At 51.1% G+C, this 25,328-nt stretch overlaps 8 protein-coding genes across 8 annotated transcripts; 5 read left to right on the plus strand and 3 right to left on the minus strand.

Annotated features, from left to right (window-relative positions):
- Positions 1–699: 699 nt before the first annotated feature.
- Positions 700–1,937, plus strand: POX_b03444 (uncharacterized protein; the record flags this gene model as incomplete). Its single annotated transcript, XM_050112340.1, has 3 exons — positions 700–839; positions 929–980; positions 1,050–1,937. 3 exons carry the CDS (start codon positions 700–702, stop codon positions 1,935–1,937), a joined length of 1,080 nt encoding a protein of 359 aa, XP_049972686.1.
- Positions 1,938–2,876: 939 nt separating this feature from the next.
- POX_b03445 (uncharacterized protein) lies at positions 2,877–3,758 on the minus strand (the record flags this gene model as incomplete). The annotated part of the gene is made up of 2 exons (XM_050112341.1): positions 2,877–3,341; positions 3,456–3,758. 2 exons carry the CDS (start codon positions 3,756–3,758, stop codon positions 2,877–2,879), a joined length of 768 nt encoding a protein of 255 aa, XP_049972687.1.
- A 3,180-nt stretch (positions 3,759–6,938) lies between these two features.
- On the plus strand, positions 6,939–7,642 carry POX_b03446 (putative endo-1,4-beta-xylanase 5; the record flags this gene model as incomplete). Its single annotated transcript, XM_050112342.1, has 2 exons — positions 6,939–7,168; positions 7,237–7,642. 2 exons carry the CDS (start codon positions 6,939–6,941, stop codon positions 7,640–7,642), a joined length of 636 nt encoding a protein of 211 aa, XP_049972688.1.
- Positions 7,643–8,303: 661 nt separating this feature from the next.
- Positions 8,304–9,877, minus strand: POX_b03447 (uncharacterized protein; the record flags this gene model as incomplete). Its single annotated transcript, XM_050112343.1, has 4 exons — positions 8,304–8,718; positions 8,775–8,984; positions 9,125–9,317; positions 9,382–9,877. 4 exons carry the CDS (start codon positions 9,875–9,877, stop codon positions 8,304–8,306), a joined length of 1,314 nt encoding a protein of 437 aa, XP_049972689.1.
- A 1,985-nt stretch (positions 9,878–11,862) lies between these two features.
- POX_b03448 (uncharacterized protein) lies at positions 11,863–13,931 on the plus strand (the record flags this gene model as incomplete). The annotated part of the gene is made up of 7 exons (XM_050112344.1): positions 11,863–11,991; positions 12,137–12,216; positions 12,298–12,478; positions 12,586–13,134; positions 13,202–13,221; positions 13,277–13,563; positions 13,633–13,931. 7 exons carry the CDS (start codon positions 11,863–11,865, stop codon positions 13,929–13,931), a joined length of 1,545 nt encoding a protein of 514 aa, XP_049972690.1.
- Positions 13,932–14,188: 257 nt separating this feature from the next.
- On the minus strand, positions 14,189–14,851 carry POX_b03449 (uncharacterized protein; the record flags this gene model as incomplete). The annotated part of the gene is made up of 1 exon (XM_050112345.1): positions 14,189–14,851. The coding sequence occupies one exon, from the start codon at positions 14,849–14,851 to the stop codon at positions 14,189–14,191; it is 663 nt and encodes a 220-aa protein (XP_049972691.1).
- Positions 14,852–18,922: 4,071 nt separating this feature from the next.
- Positions 18,923–20,035, plus strand: POX_b03450 (uncharacterized protein; the record flags this gene model as incomplete). The annotated part of the gene is made up of 3 exons (XM_050112346.1): positions 18,923–19,311; positions 19,385–19,498; positions 19,576–20,035. 3 exons carry the CDS (start codon positions 18,923–18,925, stop codon positions 20,033–20,035), a joined length of 963 nt encoding a protein of 320 aa, XP_049972692.1.
- Positions 20,036–23,336: 3,301 nt separating this feature from the next.
- POX_b03451 (uncharacterized protein) lies at positions 23,337–24,851 on the plus strand (the record flags this gene model as incomplete). Its single annotated transcript, XM_050112347.1, has 2 exons — positions 23,337–23,414; positions 23,472–24,851. 2 exons carry the CDS (start codon positions 23,337–23,339, stop codon positions 24,849–24,851), a joined length of 1,458 nt encoding a protein of 485 aa, XP_049972693.1.
- Positions 24,852–25,328: the final 477 nt, after the last annotated feature.

The following is a 25,328-nucleotide window of genomic DNA, read 5'->3' on the forward strand; positions in this document are numbered from 1 at the left end:
AGCAGCAGCTTTTCGCTAGGGCAAGGCGTGCCTAGTCTGCGCCAAATTGGATGGCAATTCGCGAAAGGCGCTACCACAGCACGACTGTTTTTTTAAATACAAAACGGAGAAAGTCATAGGTACATTTGGACCGGGTTGGCCTCACCTCGAAATTTGCTTGCTCTCAGCTTACATTTCAATTCAAGATTTCTCATCTGCTTCATACTTTCAGAACGACTTGAGTCATTGTCTGCGTATTTCTTAGCCACCTTTTCATGAGAACAGGTATCGTTTGAGAGAAGAACTTCAGAAGTCAAATGGCAGATGGCTAGACCAGCCTGAGAGGTTCTTCGGTATTCTTGTATCACACTTGCGATTTGAAGCCCAGAACGATTCATTTGCTGCCTAATAACCCATTGGCACCCTTCCATTCAACTAGCTTGCAGATAAGGATCAAGTTGACGCTCGTCATTCCTCTCTTCTGCTGGATCGCACTGTGGACTATGTTGCCTTTTTTTTTTTATGGATTGATCATCACGTTTTTGATCGGAGCAGGCTGGGGATTGCTTCATCTCAAGTTCAGCTCCGCTGATCTCTGGACCCTGTCCTCTGTTCCTCCGCTCTTTCATTTCCACTGATCCTCCATTTCAACCTCTCACTTCTCCAACAATTCTCCTCTTGACTCTCTTCTCGCCAATCATCTTCGGCTCAATCCTTGAGATGGAGTCAAGCCAGAACGTCGGCGACAGGGGAACCGTGTGTGAGCCTGTCATGTCTCCATTGGCCTTGGCCCGCCATGCCCACTCAAGCCTACTCGACGAGCTGGATTCGTTCGAATTTCCGCCCCTCCAGCCCTTCAGGTACGCCCTCTCACTCACACAGTCTTTGCGGCGATGTTTTTATTTTGGTCTAGAAGAGCAGATCGAACTGACACTGATGCCATTTGCAGTAGTGAGAATAACTCTGTTGGAGCAGCCAAAGTTGAGCCTATCATTCGGGACGTAAGGTCTACCATCGTGCCCATGCTTCTTTATCGGAAAAGACTAATTTTTCGAAAATATAATCAACAGGGCTCACCGATCGGTTTCGATGAAGGTCCTACGGAAGTGATCAGTCCTCGCAAACGGCCCCAGGTCGACCGAGACAATGTTCCCGGAGACGGGGCTTTGGATACGCATTGTCTTCCTCTGTCTACAACGCAGGCTGAGGTCGCTCCATCCGGGACTGTTCTGGTGTCTTCTCCCACGAGCTGGCTCAAGTGGGCCATCAATGCCAAACCGCTCACTCGTCGGGAGGAGGCTTCGGTCCGGAAGTTCATCAAGAGCAACAAACTCCTCTTCTTCAGGCCATCGGACACTGACAACCCGTTCTTCCGACTAGGCCTGCGGTATATTCCGCCTCCAGGCCGCGACAATGTCTTCCGAACTGTGATCATTGATGCGCTCCCAAGGTGGGCGACCCTGGATCAGATCCTCCCTCGAGTCCGAGGGGGTGCGATCTTCTCGGCCTCGTTGCTGGACACCTCGACAATCAGCGGCAGTCCCTCCGCCATGATTGTCTTCGCCCATCAGTCGGGGGCGCTCAACTTCTTGCGTCGGGTTGAGCGGGATGGTTTTTTCGTTGGCTTCTGCCCCGTCGGCGTGCGTCCGGTTCCTACCCCAACTTACCCCATGCCTCGTGACTTGGAGACTCAGATGAAGTCTCATGGTCGTACGCGATGTCTCACCATTTCTTCCCGCAGCCCAATAGCGCTCAAGAGAGAGACGTATCGTGTTCTCAGCACGACGCGTATCAAGGGCTTTGTCGAGTGTTTCGGTGAACGTGATACTGAAAGGCAGATCACCGTCCGTTTTCATTCGGTCCGGGTCGCTTCCATGGCGTGCAACGCTCTCACCAACGATCCGGTGTTCAAGGGCGCGTTTGTGCAATCGACCCCTGACCCCTGCGCAAAGATCTGATCTCATGGCCTCAGCGCTGCAGGAGCGGCAACGGGCTCGCGGTGTCACTACGGGGACTTCTCATTTGAGCCAGCACTTTGGTTTCGGTGCAAACGATGCTCAACTCCAGAGGCGCACGTGCGCTGCGTTCTTCAAGGTGCACAGCGGAGATATTGCGTCCCGGATCTTTTCTGACAGCTGGGGGGAGGGGGTTTTTTATTCTTCCTACTTTCACATATCCTTTCACACGCCAGAGGACTAAACTCTGAGAAGAGCGCATAGACCCACGAGAGGTTTTTTGTATTGGCACGCAGCAATTTGATTTGGAGGCGGAAGTGGACATGAACTTTCTCCTACTTCTTAAAAGGGTCCAAACCGTCAAACCAAGTGCCGGGTTCATTGATCGCCTCAGGCATCGGGGTATTGCATCTTAGACAATAGATTCGATTCACAAATCAGATGAGTAACACGGGTTCCTCGAGGCAGCTAGTACAGATCGGGATGTCTTTGAAGCGGTTGCTTCAATCATGATACCCTCCACGGGTATTTAGGTTTGGACCGTGTGGACACCCGACTCGGTTGAAAGTTGGCGGACACCGACCGGAAACAAGGTCCATTGCTGTGGCCTTGGGTGACTCTAAGAAACGTGCCCTCGACCACCTTCAGAGCTTTCTGGTAGGTGGGCAGCACGATGCAGAGAATTCACGACGCTTGTGCCCCCCTGTGAGGACCGCAAGAACTGGCACCTCAGGGGGAAAAAAAGAGAGAAAGAATTATACATAGGTAGTACATATCAAAATTAGACGCTACCCGACGCCCGACATTGCCCATCATTCCCAAAATTGCCAGATGCTTCGTAACCGTGTAGACTTTCGGCAAAGGGATCATCATTACACATCTGGATGCGTACCAGTTGGAGAGTTGAAAAGTTTTTCCACCCCACTCTTCATGGACACCTCTCTATATCGCGGGTTTATGCTCTGGGAGTTCAAATAGCCCCCTTTGATCGAGTTCATGGACGGGACGTGAGTCGGCTTCTCGGTAGTTCATTCGCGGTGGACCGTTGGGCGAACCCAAGTTGTTGCCATGCTCTGCACGTGCCTTTCGTCGCCCCCACCAAAATCCCACGCCCAGCATGGCGAAGGCCAGAATTCCCAGCGGGATACCCACGCCGACTCCGATTGCGACATTTTTGGACGATGAAGATGAACTCTCACTTGATGTTGCGGCTGCAGCTGTCGCTGTCACGGTGGTGTCGAGAGTGGCCGTCACTGTCGCGGTGGGTGAATCGCCAATATGTACGAGGGTGGGCTTGAGGTCGAACGCTTGGTCGCAGCAGCTCGTCGATTTCCCGCAGCAGTATCTGACACCCGACTCGACGGGGCAGATGATCACTTGAGACCCCTTGCTCGAGTTCCCGCCATGCTAACCCATGACGTCAATCATCGTGTGGCACCAGTCAAGGGCCAGAAGAGAATTCGGGAGACCCCCCTCCCCAAAGAGGGAGGAGGAAAGAGTACTGGCCTGAAGAGAGCTTACCTCGCTATCGCATAGGTCTTTTGGTAAACAGTTGGGACTTGACCATGTCTTGTCTGTGCAATAATTTCGCCAGTAGGTATTCTCGCGAGGGTAGTAGCAGAGTCCATTGGGTTGGCAGAAATCCGGCTTGCTGCTGTTCGTTCCACAGCACATGGACTCAACACCATCGAAGCCGAGACAGGGCATGAATCGTGACTCTGCCGTAGTTCCGTCAGGGGCATAGCAGGTTCGGGCCACCACGAAGGACTGCATCTGCAGGAAGAGCAGGGCAATCCCGAGGAGTGATGGACTTTTGGAAAACATGCCGAACACCGCCGTTGGGATTGCACCGCAGAGGATCAGGTCAAGAGATGGTCGAGGACAAAGTGAAAGAGTGACAACGGAGCGCACTCAGGAGCAGCGATGCGACATTAACAGATGGTCGAAGATTGCTGCAAGACACAGGATCCATTGTCCCCACGACCAATTCTCTCTTAGCTCACGCTGCAAAATGGCGTTGTCATTCATGGGGGCCAAATATCAACAGGCGAACGAGAGGGAGCGGATTTTACAAGATTTACAGCATTAGGCCCTGTGGCGTCGGACGGCGCGAGACCCGCAGCTCCATGTCAGCCTCCTGACTTGGGAGACCAATCATTCAGTGGAGTAGAGGGGGTAACCAACAACAACAAGCGGGCCCAGGTTCTCATGGCCGCTGCATTTCTATCATGATATACCCTGATCGTCCCTCCATTTTTCGGACGGGCAAGAGATTGTCTTCCCCACCACGGTCAGGCTTGTCCTGGCGAGGTTGAAAGCGCCAACCGATCACGTCTTTCCCTCGGGTGGGTTTGTTTCTTGGCTTATCCTCATTTCCGCCTTGCGAGTACACAAAGCGTGCGATCGCTCCTACGGAGTTGCGACTATATTTGGAGGCGGACGGTGGGGGCACTAGTTGCCAAGACTGCCGACAGGTGGTGAAGCGCAACGTTTGGCCAAGTGCTCCACGCGCCCTTGGCCGGAACACGCTGGATCAAGGTTAGCGTCTACTCCCACAGAAAGCGGGGCCTCCGCGGTCGGAACTTGGAAGGGAAAGCTGGTGCAAACCGATCGTGAATCCTCTCTGGGTCCTGGAATCTGTGGTGTAGCAAGACTAGTGTGAAGGAAGTGAAAAAATATATGGAAATCTGAAATGAAAATGTGGAAACGAAATGGTGGATGGAATGGAGCAGAATTTCCAGGCATCCAACAAGGCAGGAACGTGTGATCACGGAGCCGATGTTGCCTGAGGCATCCAACATCACTTTTGTTTTTCCCTCAACGCCTCAGCGGGCAGCTGGCCCTGGCCGCCTCTCATGCATGGCTCGTCCCATGAATATAGCACCGTGCGTCGCCATCACTATGACAATGATCATGTCCCATCTCACCTTCAAGATCTCAAATAGATGAACCAATCAGATGCCTTGAAATTCCTTCAAGTCACCCAGGGTTCGGCTCCACGGCGCCTTTCCTAATGAGCGGTCCGTTACGAGCGCGTACCGAGCGCTTTTGCGGGGCTTGTTCAGTACTAATATTGGATACGTCCAAGTCAATTGCTTAAGATTGCCTTGATTACTTGCAGGTTCGACGAAATAATTCCCATTCCCACATCCCGCCCAGCTACCTAACCCACCTTCAACCATACCCTCATGATTGATGGATATTTGACTTTGTATTAGTTTTATAGTCAAGACATCCATATGAAGGTGTATTGATCTTGACTCGATTCCCTTGATTCGCGTTGAACCCGTCTGAAATGTGTATTCATTTTGCAGGCATTACTACTAGTCGATTTGTTGCTAATTAAATACCTACTGTTACATCGGCCGGATTGATTTGATACCGCAGCTAATTTGGGGCCGTCCACATCTGTCTACCAGCAAGGCGTCGGGGTAGTCAACTAGCCAGTAACTTATTCCAGGCAATACTGTATGTTACACATGAAATTACAGGGGACCCATGATTCATTTCCGAGAAGGAAGCGATCCGTTTCGGAAATGAACTTTTGCGTCCTCTACCGTTGATTGACTTGACTCGACATCCAGTGGCTTTCCCAAAGTTGGATTCATCATATCACTCACCTTTCCAATTCAGGCAGACTCAAAATCGGCAGCATCGGTAGTCGAATTACTCACCAAGATCTAGTGAAAAGTCATGAATAACGAACAGTGAGCCGAGCACCGACATTCATCTCAATGAAGATGGATGCATCGCTGGCCTAGAAATTGGAAAAGCTGCCAGGATCTAGATGGAATGAAGGGGGTGAGAGTCACACATTCTGAAAGGCACGGTAGGTGTGCAGCCCAGTATTACTCCAACTGGGTGGCGGATGCGTCTCGGCCTCGAGGATGCGCGGTAGTCGTTAGTGGCTGATCTTGGAGAAGGGCCCTCTCTTTGCCCACTTGCCGGCAAAGTCTCCGCATGACTACAAGTTGCAGTGACATTCGACCAAGGGTCGACAGTAAACTGAGAGTCGAGAGTCCAGGCAAAACGAGTGGCCGTCGTAAAGACTTGCGGCAGAGTGAGGAGGTCAAGCAACCCCGTTTTCCGGTCCAGGGCGGTGATCGGGAGAACAAGAATCCCTAATCCATCGGCAACAGAGGAGGTTTGAGAGAGCCTTTCTCATTCCTTGTTGGACATGCGATCCTGTTGATCATGACCCCGGTGCAGCCTGTTTTGTCGGATGACTGGGGATGAGTAGGATGAGTAGGATGCGTGAGATGCCAGTGTAATGTCAGCTCCTCGGGCCAACATCCTCATCCCCATTTATCCTGTGAATTATCCACGGCTTCGGAGGGAAACCGTGGCTATCCAGGGCAGAGTGACGATCCCTTCTAGAATGGGTGCGATCCATCGATCCATCACCGGCCCAAGCACGAGGTGGAAGACCAGTTGGAACACGGTGGGTGATGACAGTGACGGCAGCGACGGCGGTGTGATTCGAGGTGAGCGAAGAGGGGTGAGCTCACTCGCCAGAATGCCGAGGAACCTTCGTCAGCCGTTTGTGCCGGCAATTCGTCATCCCCAAAAACCCGCAGCGTATACTTTTGCGGGGGATCCCGTGAAGAATCTCTGACTTGGCTCCACCTACGCACTTTCTGACTCGTCTGCTTCATTTAGCCAATGGTACGACATGCTTTTAGCCAGTTGGACCTCTTTTTTAGCCACCAAGAGGTGCATATGGCCATTTTAGCCAACACGGAGAGATTGCTCCAAGCTTCAGGGCAATGACAAGCATCAGCGAACCCCAGAGTTGGTGGAGGGGGCACCGGTCGATCGTCACTTGTTTACCCACCGGGCCACTGAATGTCATGGTCGACTCGGTTGTACGGGGAAGAATGGATAAATTGTCATCAAGAGGGGGGAATATAAATACCAGGAGAGAGGCCATGATGGACAATTCTTCATCAGAACAAGCTCAAGCCTCTCTTCTACTCACTCGGCACCTGGTCCTCTTCGATCATCATGAAGGTCTTCGCAACCTTGGCTGGCCTCTTGGCCACGGCCCTCGCGGCCCCTTCCACCGAGCACGCGCTTGTGGCCCGCCGTAACGGTATCGACTACGTCCAAAACTACAACGGCAACTTGGGTGCCTTTAGCTACAACCAGGGTGCTGGCCAGTTCTCCATGTACTGGGACAACGGTGTGAACAATGACTTCGTCGTTGGTCTGGGATGGCGCACTGGCTCGAAGAGGTGAGTGAGGGGGGAACCTCCCTTGACCTTGTTTCCCCAATTTCCCCCACGATGCTGACCCTTCACAGCCCCATCACCTACTCGGCCACCTATGACGCCGCCAGCTCTGGCTCGTACCTTGCTGTGTACGGCTGGATCAACTCGCCCCAGGCCGAGTACTACGTTGTCGAGTCCTACGGCACCTACAACCCCTGCAGTCAGGCCCAGAGCTTGGGCACGATCACCTCGGACGGAGGTACCTACCAGGTCTGCACCGACACCCGCTACAACCAGCCCTCCATAACTGGTACCAGCACCTTCACCCAGTTCTTCTCGGTCCGCCAGAACAAGCGCACCTCCGGCACGGTCACCATCAACAACCACTTCAACTTCTGGGCCCAGCACGGGTTCGGCAACAGCAACTTCAACTACCAGGTCATGGCCGTCGAAGCATTCAACGGTCACGGTCACGCCAGCGTCCAGGTCTCTGGTTAAGAGAACAAGCTTAGACTGTCGAAACGTGGGGAAAAGAAAACTTCTCTTGTGGACGCCCCATGATGTTCAAGAGACTTCCAATCAAGATGGTCACATTAGGACCCACAACTATAGGGTGGGAGGGGGTTGATGCTGAGTTTAGCTACCTTGCCTATCCAACTTGTGAATTGAGTCTTGTCAATGATTTAAGTCTGTTCTTCTTAAATCCTCTTGTAAGCTGGGATTTTTCGGGACAATCCCCTGTGTATTGTGTGCGGGATGAATAGTCCATGAGACTCATTAGGACACCCGAGACTGTAGACAAATAAATACCAGGTCCCAAGGCGAAAAGAATTCTGGTAGATCATCTTCCACCTGTATGACTATTTCGCGCCATGAATCTGACCAGTCAACACGGACAGGGCTTTGTAGATTAAATAAAATCTTGGAATCGCCTTGGAGGTAATAGCAAGCGTGAGCTAAAAGCCAGGAGAGTGGGTGGTGGTCCGTATTAGAAAGCGACCCGCTACTCGCTATGAATGCTGGCCCGGACGGTGGACCTAACTCTCTAACTGAGCTATCTTCGGTCATTGATCAGAAGGATACAGTAGCGTGTCCCTCCCCCAAAGATTCAGGTACTGACCCCATGCCCATGAAGAAGAAAAATCATCAAAGCAATGCCCTAGCGGTGCGAATGAGAGCCAAAAATATCCTCCATCTCATAGTACGGGGGAATTGCCGAGTCACTTGTCACTTCTTGGGCGCTTTCAAAGTCAACCAGAGTGACCTCATCGTTCTCTCTGCTGTAGAGCACGTTGTGCATTCCTGCGTTATCGAGACGGATGTTCACTTGTCGCAAGGCACGAATCCCCATGCGGCAACGGGATTCAATAGATGCTCGTTCCTCCACCGCCAAAGTATGCCATACACGATCAAGCCGAACCCCATCTATATGCTCTAATACGAGAGCGTATCCCGAAGGGAAGATACTCGAGCAGATAATTTCTCCTCTCAGAATCCATCGAGCAAATATCGAATCATGACCGGACGTTTGCCAAGACCAAAGACGCTCGTACACCTCACTTTCAGCATCAAATCTAGAAGCAGCTCGTGAGTGATTCCAGCAATGAGGAAGGAAGGCCATCTGACTTACAGCTCATCGTGACTGGGTCGCCAGCACTTCAGAATCACCGGTGTTTCGTTCATACTAGCCAGCCAGGTGGCTTTTGAGTTTTCCGTAGTGTCTGATAGTTGGCGAATGCAATTGATGACTGTACCCAGAGATGTGCCAGTATCAACAATAACACTGCTGGAGGTGACGGGCTCATTCTTCGACGACTGTGGGTGCAGTTGACCAGGGCTTCTTAGTCGACAATTAGAGATACGGACAGGAGAGGGGCTTTGCAGCTACTAGGTGCATCAGCATCTACATTAAGTATCTACTTAGTGATTGCAAGAGTGAAACTTATGTCCCGCAGCTGGAATGTGGGCCTTTCAAAATACCTTGGCGCCATTTGAGCCATGCGACAAAAGCCGGCAAATAACTGGCGAAGGGAGGGCTGAATCGCGTCGTTGCTGACTGGAGGCGAAAGAAGAAAAGAAGAGTCCGCCGCTCGTTTAACAAACACGGTAGAGTTGTAGGTGGACAAAAATCCAAAGCGAACCGAACACATGCGCATTTGAACGACGAGTTGTCCTAGATGATTGGTCCAGACTTAGCGAGTCTCTCAACGGACGGAACAACCTGAGCCAGAACGTACCCATGAGCGGCTCAAGTCGGAAAGATGCACTCGGTCGGTTGAGATGAAGATATGCTTCGGGAATGGTCCATCGCGTCTTAATTTCCCCAACCAGATAAACATTGTCAGGTGTGGGGTCAGCCGCGATCCGGCCCAGACATATATCGGGAAGGATGTCATCAGAAGTGGAGAGTGCTGGAAAGTCTGCGAATCGGATTGATTCCATACCCGGCAGTGGTGCAAGAGCTCTCATAACCGGGTCGCATAGGTTTCGAACGAAGCGACCGGAGACACCATGTTTAGTGCCAACGGTGTATAGCTCAGTCTCATCCTGGAACGGGACCTCATGGGTGATGCCAGCCTCATGAAAAGCTCGGAGAGCATCTTCGGAAAAAGAACGCCATTCAGACATGCGGGCAAGGGACAAACGGTCGGAGTGTACTGATGGATTTGCAGTTCGCGCATTTTGGCGCAAAGGGGGAATAGGTCGGGCCAGCTGGATTAGAGCTGGCTCCATTATTCAGGCTGAAGACTTGAAGGGTATAGCTGGTAAGATCGGAAAGTGATATAGGACTAGCAAATGTAGAGATGATCAACTTCGTAGGCAGGGCGGGGGGAAGGGGGTTTCAGTCTTGACGTCTGAGGGTGAAAGGGATCTCAGGTTCCGTTGACAGAATGATGGAAAGGGGGTCGAGAAAGCGAATCACTAAGTCAATTCGACCAGAGTACGAGTGACAGCGAAGAAGATGAAGTTGTCTCTGGACGTAGGGTCACTACGTAGGCGGGCACGTGATTGTTTGCTACCAGAGGTCAGGCCGGAGGTTTCGAAGTTTGGATCAATCCTCAATGCCTCCAGAATATCAATCAATTCAGAAGACACAGGCTTTGCTTACTGCAGACTAGCTTTAAAAATATGTATGACAGGCACATTTGCCTCAAGTCAACCCGATCCAGTTCCTATCCTTGGATCCCGTCAAAGCCAGACTTAAGCATGTGTGACATACTCCAAGAGTAGCTCAATCACTTTGCGATATTTCCTCTAGTCAGACCGGATCGAAGCCACGTTTTTGGTCATAAACCAAATACTTGCGTCATTCGATTATTACAAGGTCTTTATTCAGTGGGCGCTGGGATAATCTTGACGTATTCACCCTTCGACGACTGATTGACCAGAGGGTGGTCATCGCCCACTAGGGTTGGCTTTTGTTGAGCTGACACTTGAGGATTTGGAACTCATTGAAGCTCATCTGACTCTTTCAGATTGATATCTTGCTGAGAAACCGGCAGGGAAAAACAAGCCCCATCTAAAGTAGCTTGGGATGACTTGTCCTGGTCTCGTCTCTGCGGGTGCACACGACCGACTTTGCAAGAAGTGTAGGTCTTCTATTGATTCTTTTCATTGTGTGGCTGAGTCAGGCTCACTGTACCACCAAGATACCTAATACTCTTACTAGAACCCGCAGCGGATCTCTCTGTACCCATGGAGTGTGAGAGTTTCTCTCACCTGAGGGCAGGATTCAATGCCAACACAATCTTGGTGTGGTCGGTGGTAAGGCTGCCCTTCTTTGACGATGGGTACCTACCATTTCTGAGTAGTGAAATCCCGGTGGCAGTGGACCCCGGTATAGTGTTCGTTTGAGTTGATTTTGTGTCGAGCTTATGCCCCTGGGACCAGCCAGAAAGCAGCCACGTGGAAGACAAGGTGCATCACGGTATTTTCCTCCCCTTCCATGTCTACTCCTGTCGTCGTGCCGGCATGTTAGCAGTGTTTAAAGGGAACAAGGATCTAGGAGCGCTTACGTCCTCCGTTGGTTCAAGCAAACTCAACATCCAGGATCCCGTCTCCTTATTGGAAGCGTCCACGAGGGACCATCCCGCGGCAGAAATCAAAAGACTCAAAGCTCTCCGGTCTTCTCGGCAAGTCCTTGCGCTATGGGCTCTAGATCGCTGATCATATCCTCAAGTGCACACTTTGCCATGTCGATCGCTTCCGTTCTGTGATGGGGGCGCTTTTTAGTATGGTGAGATGGCGCCCTTCCCCCGCCTCTTCTTTTCAGCCTCGCTCACTTTCAGTGGTGGCGCGAAAGGCAGCTTGACCACAAATGGTCACGTTACACACGCTCGACAAGCGGTTCCAGTTGGATGTGACAGGAAAGACCGCAGGGGATAAGCCTGTTGAGCCGTAGAAAGAATCGAATACGACCCCACCACCCCTCACGTCACCGGATTTGCTGGAGATGAAGACCTTGGAGGCAACTCGGTGCCGGGCATCGGATCGTTCCCGCACAACACGCGCGGTGATTCACAGCGATCTTACTAACATTATATGACTCCAGTCAGCTCGGCTCAGAACCGATCGAGTCGTAGTCACTGTAATACTCTAGTCCTTTATATCCCGCTTACTCCGGTTCCTGGCCGCTGTGTTCGCCATTCATTTGATCTTATTTTGGTATAGGAAGCTCCCTCCTCTCCCGATCGACAACGGTTCACTTTGCATCGATCATGGACGAGAAACCCGAGCTTGTCAGTCTCGCAGATACCGAAAAGAATGTTAGAGATCCATTGCCAAGGAAGTTGGCCGAATTTGAAGACCCGGATGCTGGGCTGAGTGAGGAGGAGAAAGCTGCTATTGTATGTTCATGTTCCATGTCACCGTTGGCGTTCCTCTACCCCAATCTACGCAGGAAAGAAGCAAAATAACCCTCGAAACGGGGTACATTGCCAAAAGGGCTCCCTTGACACATACGATTCTTACTGGGAGCTTGATGGAATACAGGATCGCCGTCTTCTTTGGAAACTCGATCTTCGTCTTGTGCCGTGGCTGAGTCTGCTATACTTGATCTCATTCCTCGATCGGTAAGTATCAATCCTCTTGCATGGTGGTCATGGCATTTTCCACCTCAAAAGACTCGCTCTTTCAAGACCTGACTCAATTAGGACCAACATTGGCAATGCAAAGATAGATGGTCTAGCCAAGGATCTCGGGTTGTCTCCCAACCAATACAACGCCACCCTCACTATCTTTTTCGTCTCTTATTCGGTGTTCGAACCATTGACCAATATCCTCCTCAAACGATTACGACCGAGTATTTTTATCCCGAGCATCATGCTGGCATGGGTATGTGGATTGCATGGCGTTTCTAATTGCTCCTCATTTCTGATCGGTCCTTTGACCGGCTCCCGGCGCATTTCCTTTGGTTCGCTTCTGACGGATATCCTCCACAGGGCGTCTGTATGACTTGTATGGGTCTCGTCAAAAACTACTCGGGATTGATGGCGGTCAGATGGTTCTTGGGACTCAGCGAGGCTGGTCTGTTCCCGGGTGTAGGATACTTTCTCTCATGTTGGTACCGCCGTTCCGAATTTGGTGTCCGCATGGCCATCTTCTTTTCTGCGGCCGCGTTAGCCGGGTCCTTCGGTGGTCTCCTGGCGGCAGCGATCGCCAAGATGGATGGAATTGGGAACAAGCCCGGGTGGGCCTGGATCTTCATTCTCGAAGGTCTGCTGACCATCGTGGTCGGCGTGGTCTCGTTCTGGTTTGTGTATGATTTCCCCGACGAGGCGACCTTCCTCTCCCCAGAGGACCGTATACGAGTCCTGCGCCGATTGGCCGCGGATCAGCAGTCGAGCGCGGAACATGAAGAGTTCAAAATGTCCTACTTTTGGGCAAGTGTGAAGGACTGGAAGACCTGGCTGGGGGCCATAATCTACATGGGCGCAGACGGATCATTGTATGCATTCTCGTTGTTTGTGCCGACGATTATCAATGAACTAGTGAGTCGTCTGGGTGGATCATTTGTGGTGTTGATACGTGCAAGAGTGCCTACTGACTTCATTCCAGGGTACGTTTGAACGATGCTGGTACAAAAGAGGAGGTTTCAAGAGGTCGGAGGAATCCTGTGCGCCCGCTAATCAGGTATCGGTATCCCACTGTAGGCTATAGTTCCATCCGTGCGCAATTGCTCAGTGTGCCCCCGTACGCCGCCGCCGCCATCCTCACCGTCCTCATCGGATTCATCGCGGATCGTACACGCCAGCGGGGCCTCTGCAACATCGGGGTCTCTCTTCTCGGAATGGTGGGCTTTGCCATGCTCTTGGGATGCAATTCTCCTGGGGCACGGTATGCTGGGGTCTTTCTCGGCGCCATGGGCATATACCCAGCTATCTCCAATACCATTTCCTGGGCGAGCAACAACATCGAAGGTATGCATGAAAGTAGATTTTTGGGAATTGAGGACTTCCGCAGCTGACTTCGAGACCTCGAAACTGCAGGAGTCTACAAACGGGGCGTCTCCTTGGGCTTCATCATAGGATGGGGAAATCTGAATGGGATTGTTTCCTCCAACATTTACCGCGAGAAGGATAAGCCTCGGTACTACCCGGGCCATTCGGTCGTATTGGGTTACTTGGTTCTGTTTCTGTTCGGTGGATCGGTGGTGCAATACTGGCTGTTGCGTCGCGAGAACGCGAAGCGCCGTCGTGGCGAGCGCGAGTCGTGGATTCAGGGACTGGATCACAGTCAGATTGAGCTGTTGGGCGATAAAAGGCCTGACTTTATATACACGCTCTGAGATGTTTGCGGTAGAAACATCATCTCAATATAGAATATGCAGACGAGGAAAAGGAGTAATTCCATAAGTCGTGCTGAAAGATGTGCGAGTCACCATCACTACGAGAGGGAATCACATCGGCGAGGAAAGTGAAACACAATCGAGGAGATTTCCAATCGAGCCTTTTTCACGCTCAGAGGTGACTTGATCTTGGAAGGGGACAATTTGCACCCAACTCAAACGGGGACAGTGGCGAGCATCGACGTACCTCCACCTCGTCAAGCTCTCTCGTAGCGATTGATAATGTCTTGATTCTTTTTAGGACCTCGAACCACATGGCGACTGGCCCAGCTCACCACCTCGCCTGTCTGGGAGCGAATTCGAAAAGCATACGCAGTTCGATACATATCATTGATGCAGAGATGGTTGCCTTGGGCCGTCAAGACAGTGGTCTCCGTCTCGTCGAGGCCGCTTTTAGGTGGAAGAGGAGGAGTCACCAATTCCCCGTCACTATCCCTCTCAGCTACATCGCTTTTCCTGGCAGCTGGATTGGCCTCGGTTTCATGGGATCCTTGGCCCTGATATGTGGCGTCGGCAAAGTCAAAGGTGTGAAACAGGTAATCGGCCTCTTCCGGACCCGGCGCAACCTTGACAAACCAGACACTGATTCGCCCGGCGTCCTCTGACTCTCGCCAGATGTACTTTTTGGTCCACCGCAGGCCTGGTTGCGCGGCTCCTCCCGTAACCGCTGAAGGGATCTCGCCCTCCTCGCTGTAGAGCCAATCGCGCTCGGCGGAAGAGGGTAACGGCGTGAAAGCGGCGGTGCCGCGCAGCTCCCCGTTCAGATCAAGAGGGTTATCGCTACGAAGCGTCCGAATCAGGGTCCATCGAGAGTTACCCAGTGAGCTGAGCAAAGGGAGAAGCTGGCGTGAGGACAACATTGGACGGTCACAGGTGCATTGGGGATGCTGGAGTTGGACCTTGGACGGGAGCCACCAGCACGTGGGGTTCGACCGGACCCACGACGGACCGGAGCAAGTCGCAGTATGACTTAAGCGGACAGCTGTGGCTGGCTTGGGGAGTCAGTATTGATGCCTGAGGCCAGCAATGCCTGCACCCGATACTCGTACTAGCATCTTCGAGTACACTTTCGTACATACATTGAAAGGCCTGAGTGTACACTTTTAGTGGTACTATTGACGATCATCAATATATTATTTGCTTGAGTGATCCCAATGCACGTGGATTATGTGAACTGCAATGTGATTCATGGCCATGATGTGTCAAATATCATTACTGAACTATCATTCTTCCGCTCAACAATCTAGGATTACTGTCCACAGGGACGTTCACCCGATTCTTAAAGAAGTATGCTTCCAAGATGTTATCAGAAAGCTGGAAGGCTAAGTGGGAAAGAAGTGCATTTGTGTAGGACAGTTGGAGGCCGCTCGTGACCACCATGGCCTGAAGACCCTTTCGATAGACAATGTGGTAATCAAGTTTCCGTGATGATTCGATATATCTCTTGGAAAAGCCCCCGGGAGAGTCGTTACGCTAGTCCTTTGCCTCTCCAAGATAAACAGCAAGGGTTATGTCACTACCAGCAGATGTGTATATTGAACCAGAGTCCCTATTACTTCACAAGACAGGGTCTTGTGATCGATGAGGGGCCGACCTATTGGACCATCGGCACAGGAATCATTGATCAAATGCGCCGACTCGCACATCAATCCTTTTGGCTTCTATACTAACCAAAAGGGCTAACTCATTCCTATCATTGACTTTGTTCAGAGGTTGACCATGAATAGGTAGAGCTTTGGCACTTACACCGTGCCTTTTTGTCCTTCACTCGACTTTGGGTACTGTGAGGTCTTGTTTGTCGGTATTGTAATGGATTTCGGTGTGGCCAATGAGCGAGTAGGAAAACTCGAGAGACTGAAGCGTCTGGGGGCAGGACAACAAGGACAGGTAGCGTGTTTATTCCACCGGTTGCTGCCTTTTGTAATCGGTGGTCTTTGTGTTAAAGTTGTGGATATACACATGGTATCAGGCACTATAAGATATGAGCACTGCGGGCGAGTTTGAGTTGGCTTGTTTCATTCGGCCCGCCCAAACAGCACAAATGCCCAAGGTCAAGGTTTTGGAGCAGGCTAGGGCCAAAAGGTGCAGCCATCTAAGCACAAGCCCACTACCTAGTCAGTCGCGCGACCGTCGGACGAATTTCATGCCATCGTGCGACTCCAAAGGAGCACTGTTCACCTGCTAGAACCAGAAGGCTAGGCGTTGAGGTGGTCGTCGTTTTTTGCTCAGTAGCGACATATCGGGATTACTAGAAACTAATCTCGGAGCGAAGCGACGCTATAGTAACGGCAAATCCTTCCTTTCTGCGAATTCCTCGGCCCTGTTTCATTCCCCAGGCGATGTAAAAGTCATTGATGGCACCAGGCGACTCTGGTGCGACAGGCCCTGAGGCATCAAATGGGTAACATTCTATGACTGGAGCTATCCTTTGGCTATTCTAAGAGGGATGCTGAATTTAGTCCTTGATTTAACGCCGAATGCGTAAAATTTGATTTTTGGCTGTTGATAACTTGGCTGCTATAATGTGGGTGGAAAGTGAGTGTAGACATGATCCTTGATTTGACTCGTACGGCTCATCGGTTCGCTTCGTCCTCATATTATTAATGACAAATCGACCAACTACATAGCTGGTCACTCCCAAGGGCAGAGGCGGCTTCACCCACCTCGGGAATAACGACGGAGGCGGTCCCTCACGGTTGGCGTTTATACGGGAAAAAAAAACACCCTTTCCTTCGACCGCTTGCTCTCAGCCAAACAACTTGGCCAGACCAAAATCAAGACCAGCCTTATACTGTATGCGATGTGGGCCGACACGGCACAGCAAGCGCCACAATGTAATTAGTGCAGCCTCTTCATAAATCAAGCTACCAGTTGTCTGGGGACTTGACCACGCATGAATCTTCCGGCGATCGAGGATCGGTAAGAGGTTGGGGCATCGAAGCACTGCCCGATCTCTTCTCAACCGAGGCAGATTTTCGTCAACGTGAGATCAAGCCCGGACCAGGCAAATTAACCTGACTTGAGGGGGGCCCCTACCCAAGGGACTGGGGAGTTGGTGCTCATTATGGGGAGTAGGCAAAAGAAGAAAATCGGCATATTATTATCATCAATCCGGAAGGGCCGGATGCTTCCGCACAGCACCAACGCTGCAGTCCAATGCCATCCTGTCTGTGTGAGCTTTTCGGACAGGTGCCAATGGAAATAAATCGCACCGGCGAGGTCGATGAAAGTCTCTGGATGTAAGTAGCTTAGGCACTGAGCTGCGGGATGAGTCAAGAAGAAGAGTAATACTGCTCTTATTAATACATGGACAATTAACTTCTTGTCAATAGGCATTGAATTCTGGATGTGCCAAGCATTGGCGTTTGATGCTCCAGCTCTCCATGACCGCTACAATCGTGGACTCTGTGATTCGTCAACGCACCAATTACCAGATCCGGCGGGAATCCGGTCCATCGGTGCTTCTCTCCAAACACCCATTCCGGCTTCTACAAAAGACATCAAATTGTGATTGACAGGCCTCTCTGAATCTTGACTCAATATTTTGTCAGTGCGATCATCATCCATCTCCACTCAATGGGTTGAAACTCTGATGCTGCTGATCCCATCTATCTTCCTGCTCGGGTGCTCGTTCGTCAAAGAATTGAAGCGATTGGGCGAGAAGAGTGATCCTCAATGATGATAGGGAAAATTGTGATAGACAAGGACCCACTCTTCTTGAACTCCAGAACGCTGTAAAAGGGCAAGTAGGCTGAATTGTGATCATCTTGTATGATTTGGGACATGCCACCCCTATCTCAGAGTGTTGCCTGTGGTGCTGGAGGGCGCGCAGTGGTGTCTGGTGTCATGTACAGCCGGATCGCTTGAATGTTGTGTCTCGCTCTCTCATTGTCAGCAATCAGTAAGCCGTTTTCCCCGTCCGATCATCGACCTCCACGCAGTTGCGTGACACTTGAGGTCCTCATCGCTCTCCCGATTCTGGATCCTTCTTTATGTGGGGAAGAATCCATGACAGGGGGCTGACGAATCGGTGATCGGGGGAGAGGGAGGAAAAAGAAGAAAAGTGAGAGCGAGAGGCAGTTCGAGAATGAAAGCTCTGTCGTATTCGTTCAATGGTTAGCTTCAGGGCACAGCCCCATCATGGTCTGGGGAAGACCCTGGAAACTGCACACTTTGCCTAGCCGAGCGTCTGGCTAGATCCGGCATGACGCTGCACATCGCAGGAATCGAGCGATGGGAGAGTAATCGACAAGATCTCATTGGTGACGTCTCGGCCCCTTTCAGAAAAGGATGGGAGGCATGGACCACGAGGTACCTTCTCCCCCATTTGCTCCACATACGGCGGATGAACTGTCCCTGAGCTCGGAACTGGCTGGTGGTTGGTATACACCTGCTTTGGTTGCCGCAACTAGAGGGGAACCCGGTGCACTGCAGCTTCTACCTGATATCGTACAGTGACTCCAGTTCGAACTCAGTGGTCCACTTGTCCGACGGTCCCTGCGCAGTGGGCACTGGGACAGTATCGGGTGGTATGGCACAGTATGAGCCCGGCTCAGTTACGGTATCTTACCTTACCAACACATCGTCTTGTTTGGCTGTACCCACGGCATGTATAACTCCATCATTTCTGATTCGCTTTCCATGCATCGCCAGTGATCGAGACGGCCCTGATGGCTCCCGTCTAGCGAGTGACCAACGATCGTCGTCCAGCGATTAATCAAATTTACATTTTTTTTTTGAAAAGATAGCCGAGGAAAAAGTCCATCTTGTTGAGCTCAGACCATGAACCAATGTGAGCTGGGGTGGCCCCTGGGCCTCGCTGGTTGGGGAATACTTAAGACAAAACATTTTCCCTCCCTTTCCAAACTGTCGAAGAGTTTAAAGTCCAAAGTGTTCATCGACTTCCGCGACTCTTAAGTCTCCACTTGAACATGCGTTTCACTTCTGCCCTTGTCGCGGCCGCGGCCGCGGGTTCTGCTCTGGCCCAACGTCCCTCCAACACGTCCATCTGTGACTACTACACCACTGCCCTGTTGAAGGAGAACAATGCCACCAACCAGTACACTCTCTTGACTCTTGTGGTCAATACTGCGGTTATTGGAAACTACACCCAGCCTAATGTGGGTGTCAGCGTTCCGGGTATTCTCAACCCCAATGGCACCTACAACGGTACCAAGGTCAACCTGGTACCCTATTTCAACGGAGGTCTTGCCTCCACCAACGACAATGGCAAGGCTGTGGCCCGAAACTTCCTTGACGGCGGTGGTGCTGCCCCCCTGATGAAGAACATGCCCGCCGAGGACATGAACTCCAACCAATAGTGCGTGCCTGCGTGGTCTCCCAAGCCCTTTCGTTTACGAACCTGCATCAATGTGTCTAACTAACAAATACAGCTACCTCATGACCCACTTGTACGAGTTCTTCGGCAGCCTGCTTGGCTGCTCTCAGTACGGTATGAAGGGCTTCCCAGAGTACTCTGGCGATGCCAGCATGTACAAGGTCCACAAGTAAGTGTGGTCACACATGCGTCTGCCCTTTTTTCTATCGTTGAGAAAAGCTTGACTAACCACTCGCTTTCATTCAGGTTCATGGTCCTGAACCCTTACGAGATGGGCTACTTCATTGAGCAGGTGGCTCTCTCGGCTGCTTCCTTCGGTGTTGCCGAGTCTGACATTATGGCGGTTGGCAAAGCCCTGAACTCGCTTTTCAACTACCGCTGCGCACCCGAGGTGACGGTCATCAAGGCTCAGGGTCCTCAGTGGCAGAGCACTTGCACTGACTCGTCCTGCCCGCTGGCCGACAATGCCACTTGCTCTGCTTACGAGATGGTGCCCCAGCCCGCCGTTGCCAACGCGACCCTTGCCATGGGTGAGGGTAGCAACTCGAGCTCCTCCGCGTCCGGCTCCAGCACTGCCACCATGTCTGGCTCCATGACTGCCTCCATGTCTGGCGCTGCCGCCACTGCCACTTACAACGCTGCTTCCGTTGTCGCTCCCGGGCTGACTGGTGTCTTTGCCGCCGCCGCTGCGATCTTTGCTCTGTAAATGTTTCCACGATGAGATAATCCACTAATGGTGTGAGGATGTGATCGTCCTCGGGCAAGTCTAGGACCGTACTTGTATGATGAGCAGGTGAAGCTTAATTTGGTGTTGAATCAATTGCATATTATGATCCTTGGTCTCAATCGCAATCAATCTTGTTCAGTGATAGACATCCCCAAGTTGGCGCTACATTGCGTGCAACCATGAGACACTACTAGACCCCAGATCTTCTGATGAAAGTGCACCAAAATCTCAATCACCGGCATCGACGTCCTTTGCTAGTTTTGGCACCCTTCATGGTGCAATCTCTGCATTTGCATTGCGTGTGGGCACCTCTTCAAGCTGCCTGCATTGATCGAGTGCCAAGAGCCTGTCCATGGCTTTTCTCTCTCGGCACGAGTCATGGAAGTCACTTGCGATCGCCACCACCCGACTTGTTTTGAGCAGATGTATGTTTCTTTTCCCCAATTTTCACACCCACCGGAAGCCTGGTACAGGCTGTGCTCGCTACCTTCCAAATGAGAGACAGATGTCGGTGGGCACTCAATTCCCTTAGTCCTGCAATAGAGCAATACAATACCATCGGCGCGGTAACAGCGAAATGGTAGCAAGCACTGTAAGCCCCACTCCGAGTACTTTGAAAAGAATTTACACAACTTCGCGGTCCCGGCCCTTGGATAGGATTCAAAGCGACAAGTTAAGCTAGCGTAGGCCTCATCTCAAATTGTTTCCAGACTCTAACCGAGACTTACGTGCCTACCTAGTACGGCCTCATCCCGGCTCGACATGGCAACTGTAAGCTAATCACACACAGTAGTCTACCTACTTACTGCTGAACGTATGTGAACCTAAGGCCTGCAAATTCCACATTCCATGGAAGTGCTTATGCGCAGCCTGTCAGCCCATGTGTGCAGAATTCCAGCAATTTTCACCTATGCAGATACTGGAAATAGCTCTACCCCCCACCCCTGCGATCCCATCATTCTTTTTCCGCGGATCCATGATTCTCATGAGATTGATGATCGAGCAGACTCGGCCCTCGCCCAATGAAGCGGAACTAGAATGCCATCGCCAAGACAAGTCAACTCCATCTGATCTGGACTTAGCTTTTTGATTGTTCGAAAAGGGTCGCGTTCTAAAGCGTGCTTTCGTCATTTCCACGATAGATGACGGCTTTAAAAAAGTCACAATCGTAGAAATGGATTTCACTTTGATGGTGGAGCCATTTCAAAAAAGAGATTGATGAGAACATAATTGGTGCGAAACAAAGTCTAGGCCAGAGATACTGAGTGGTAGAGGTTGGTATGACTAAGAGGGTTTCTACGATACTCCATCCGCAAGACAGCGATGGTATTTTTCCACTGTGAGGGGGTTACTACCTACAGTGTAGAGGTCAGTGGATTTGAACAGATTGACACTACAACTGAGGTTCTGTGATCCATTCTCGTAACCAACGGTCATTTTTTTGATCCGGGGCCTTTTAGCGAGAATTTAAAGCTCATAATAATCATGGTATGCTCTGCTCTTTGGAGAGACCAGGATAGCATGGATATGTAGGCCATGGTTCGCATCCATGATATTGTACGACAGGCGTGAGCCGATCGTGAAGTGTTTGAAAAGGGATTCTGGGCAATGCCTTGATCATCAGGGCAGTATGAAATTCAGATTTCGATCAATCAAGTACCACAGCCGATTGGAAGAAAACATGGAATTCTACCTCTTCGCATGACTCTTCACGACTATAGAGGAGGCAGGGCTGGACCTGGGGCCCTGAGTCAGCATCCCGATAGCCCTTCAGGCGCAGAAGGTCAATCGCGGTGCCAAACACGATCATGAACGTCATAACACGGGGTAGCGTGAATCGGTTGCGTCCATTAAGCAAAGCCCGAGGAGACATACTTTACTAATCACAGCGCGACCAAATGTACCTCAAACAGCCAAGGATACTTTTTCCAGTCTAATCATAGCATTATAAAGATTGAGTGATTGAAACATGGGGTGCGAGTTTTTTTTAGTGACGTCACCGGTCAGCTGCTTGCAATCGACCCCCGGACGTGAGGTCAAGCCTGGTTGCTAAGGGTCGAGATCGGGTGATGGTCCGATCTTTGGAGACCAGGCGAGCAAAGGACGCCGGTAGCTCCGGCATCGAGTAAAACAACAAACAAAAGCTGCTGCCAGACGCATGTTTGACTATATGCAGATTGAGCGGGCAGTCGAGAGGGCAGAATTTTTATTATTCTGAGCTACGCGTCGACAGATTGGACTGCCACAAACAATTTATGCTTGCCTCTCAAGTTGACAGTCCACGACCACTAATGCAATCTCAGATTTTGTTTTCCCTTGGCTGACTGCCAATATGGCTCTTTTCACTCGCTCTCGCCATCTCCATCTGGCATGTCCTCCAGATTTTTACAACCTGAGCAGTCTGCACTGGGCATCCTGGAAACCCTTAAAAAAGGCACCAAACCCATTTCTACAAAATTATTGGCCTTTCCTTGCCTGAAGCTCGATAAGGTTTGAGCTTACTGGGAGCGAAAGGAATCCGATTGGTCGTATTCTCCCGCTCTCTCCGTGAGTCTGCCTGATACAGCTCGGTCCGTTGAATCCATACCAGTATTGGTAATACGTACAGGTGGTGATCTTTACAAATCTTACATCGCATCCCAGTTCTGGGATGCGGGCCATGTTTACTTGGTCAAGAGCTCCTTGATGCGTTCTTAGGTCCAAAGAAAGAAAAATCCAGCAATTCATATGCGAACAGGAGCGACTCCCACACCCAGTCAGGGTTTTGCTTGGTTATTGGTGTTTCCGCATGGCATGGAAGCGAGCAAAATCTGAGGCAGGTCGGTTTGAGCCAACTAATAATCGAGAACCTTCAACATATCCGACATAGAGACCAGTGTACCACATTCTCTGTAGTTCTCAGGGCAGCGAGAGTGGGCACTGGTGATGAGTATTCCACTTTTTTGAGGATCGAATGGGCAGACCTTGGCACCCGATCCAACCGAGATGGGCTTTGGAGCGCACGGAGTTCACAACCATGGTCCATTAAACGTGGCGTGTGATCCGCAGGAAAAAAATTATAATAATAATCCTCCATAATACGGGGGATGGTCCATGCAAATGAGATTTAGGACAAGCGCCAGGGGCATAGCCTCGGAAGAAGATGTCAATTAACTGGAGCTCGGGTCCAACCTTCGACTCGGCGTGAGCGATCTATAAGGCATTGCTGCGACCCATACTCAGGATTTGCGCGTCAGTTGTTTCTTTGCATGCTCACCGACACAGTCTCTCATTGTTCAAAATGAAATCGACAACGGTGTCCGCGGCCGTCCGCAAGAAGATCTTGAAGACTTTGTTCGTCTCACTACTTCTGGATTTGGTAAGTTGATCGAGAACGCAACTCATCTCTGCACACCTCAAATCTTGCACTTGGCAGGTATTTGCTGACTGCGACGGCGATTGCTTGGATGAACAGATTTCCTTCACTTTCATTCTCCCCTTGTTCCCCTCCGTGCTCAGTTATTACCGGTCCAAGGATGATTCTCCCACCAGCCTTCTCAATGGCATGTTCCACTATCTCAACGCATACAAAAACTCCTTCTCCAGGCCCATTGACTCCCGATATGACATCATTCTCCTCGGCGGCGCCTTTGGTTCGTTATTCTCTCTCCTCCAGGCTATCGCGGCCCCGTTCATCGGTCGATTGTCTGATCACCATGGCCGCCGTCGCGCTATGTTGTTCTCCATGGTGGGAAATATTCTAAGCGTTGCGTTATGGGTGGGCGCAACCGATTTCCGGACATTTCTTGCCAGTCGCGTTGTAGGGGGACTGACGGAAGGCAATGTCCAGTTGGCCAATGCAATTGTTTCCGACATCAGCGATGAAACACAGCGGGGATCCGCCATGGCTCTTGTCGGCGCATGCTTTAGTATCGCATTTACATTTGGGCCTGCTTTGGGGGCGGCGCTGTCCACAATTGACATGATGGCTTCGAATAAATTCGCCGTTGCGGCAGGTGTGTCGCTGTTGCTCGTCGTGGCAGAGACTTCCTACATTTACTTTGCCCTGCCGGAGACGCATCCTCGACTTCGCAATTTAACAGTTGCAATTCCCGAGAATAGTTCATCCAAGACGCCTCCAGAGATTCGGGTCTATGGAGGCACATCAATGAATGGCAACGGAAAGCCGCTGACCAACGGAAATGTTCAATCACTGGCCGCGAAAACGGACAAGCGACACCCAAGCACCATGGCAACTCTGAAGCTCTTACATTTTCTTTTTTTGGTCTCTTTTTCTGGGCTGGAGTTCTCACTCCCCTTCGTTACGGCCGCCTTCTACAGCGATCGTCTCCCGCATAGCAGTCCATCGGCCTTGAATGGCCGTCTCCTGTCGATGATAGGCTTGATTGCATCGCTCTTACAAGGTACCATCGTTCGCCGCGTCCCACCACTGATGGTTGTCAAAATTGGAGTGACCGCGTGCGCGATCTCCTTTTTTATGCTGGCAAACGCCACTTCAACCACGGGACTGTATAGTGCCGGTGCTCTGCTCGCTGTGACTTCGGCGACGGTGGTGACGGGCATCAACAGCCTGGGCAGTTTAGAGGCGGGAGAGATTGAGCGTGGAGCGGCACTTGGTCAACTGCGTAGTTGGGGTCAAGTCGGTCGAGCCTTGGGGCCTCTATTGTTCTGTTCCCTGTTCTGGTGGGCCGGAAGGGAAGTGGCTTATACAACGGGCGGAGCGATGATGGTGGGTGTGGGTGTGATCGTCTTCACCATGCTTCGTTCTCCAAGCCAGCGGGCGGGCAAGGCATGATTGTGGAAGGAACTGTGCCAAATTCGTGTCTATAATATCCATATATGTGTTGAGAATATAATATTTCGCCCATTTCAAAGTGGTGCAAATAAACAGCTGACGTGGTCAACACGTAGGTCCCGCTAACTGGCTAAACTCGATCGACTAAGTTTATTGATTATCTCGCAGGGCTAGATCCGGCTGTGCCAAAATCGAGCAAGTGGAAACACCTGTGGCCTGCTGATCTCTTCTGGGAGAGATAGCAAAACAGCAAAAGAAAGTATCACCCCTATCATCAACCCCAAATCATACAGGTCAGCCAAAAATCGAGTCCTTACATTCGTTGACACCCGATCCGGATGCTGTATGCTTTGCAAGGTGAGTCCACCAGAGTCGTGTTTCGTTTTAGATGAACTCAAAAATAACGACCTCCATTGTAAGATTGCTTTTAACTTACACGCCATCGCTCATGCCAAGCTAGGATGAGAGAACGACAGG

This window comes from Penicillium oxalicum, chromosome II, assembly GCF_001723175.1.
Source record: "Penicillium oxalicum strain HP7-1 chromosome II, whole genome shotgun sequence".
In the NCBI taxonomy this organism is placed as follows: Eukaryota; Fungi; Ascomycota; class Eurotiomycetes; order Eurotiales; family Aspergillaceae; genus Penicillium; species Penicillium oxalicum.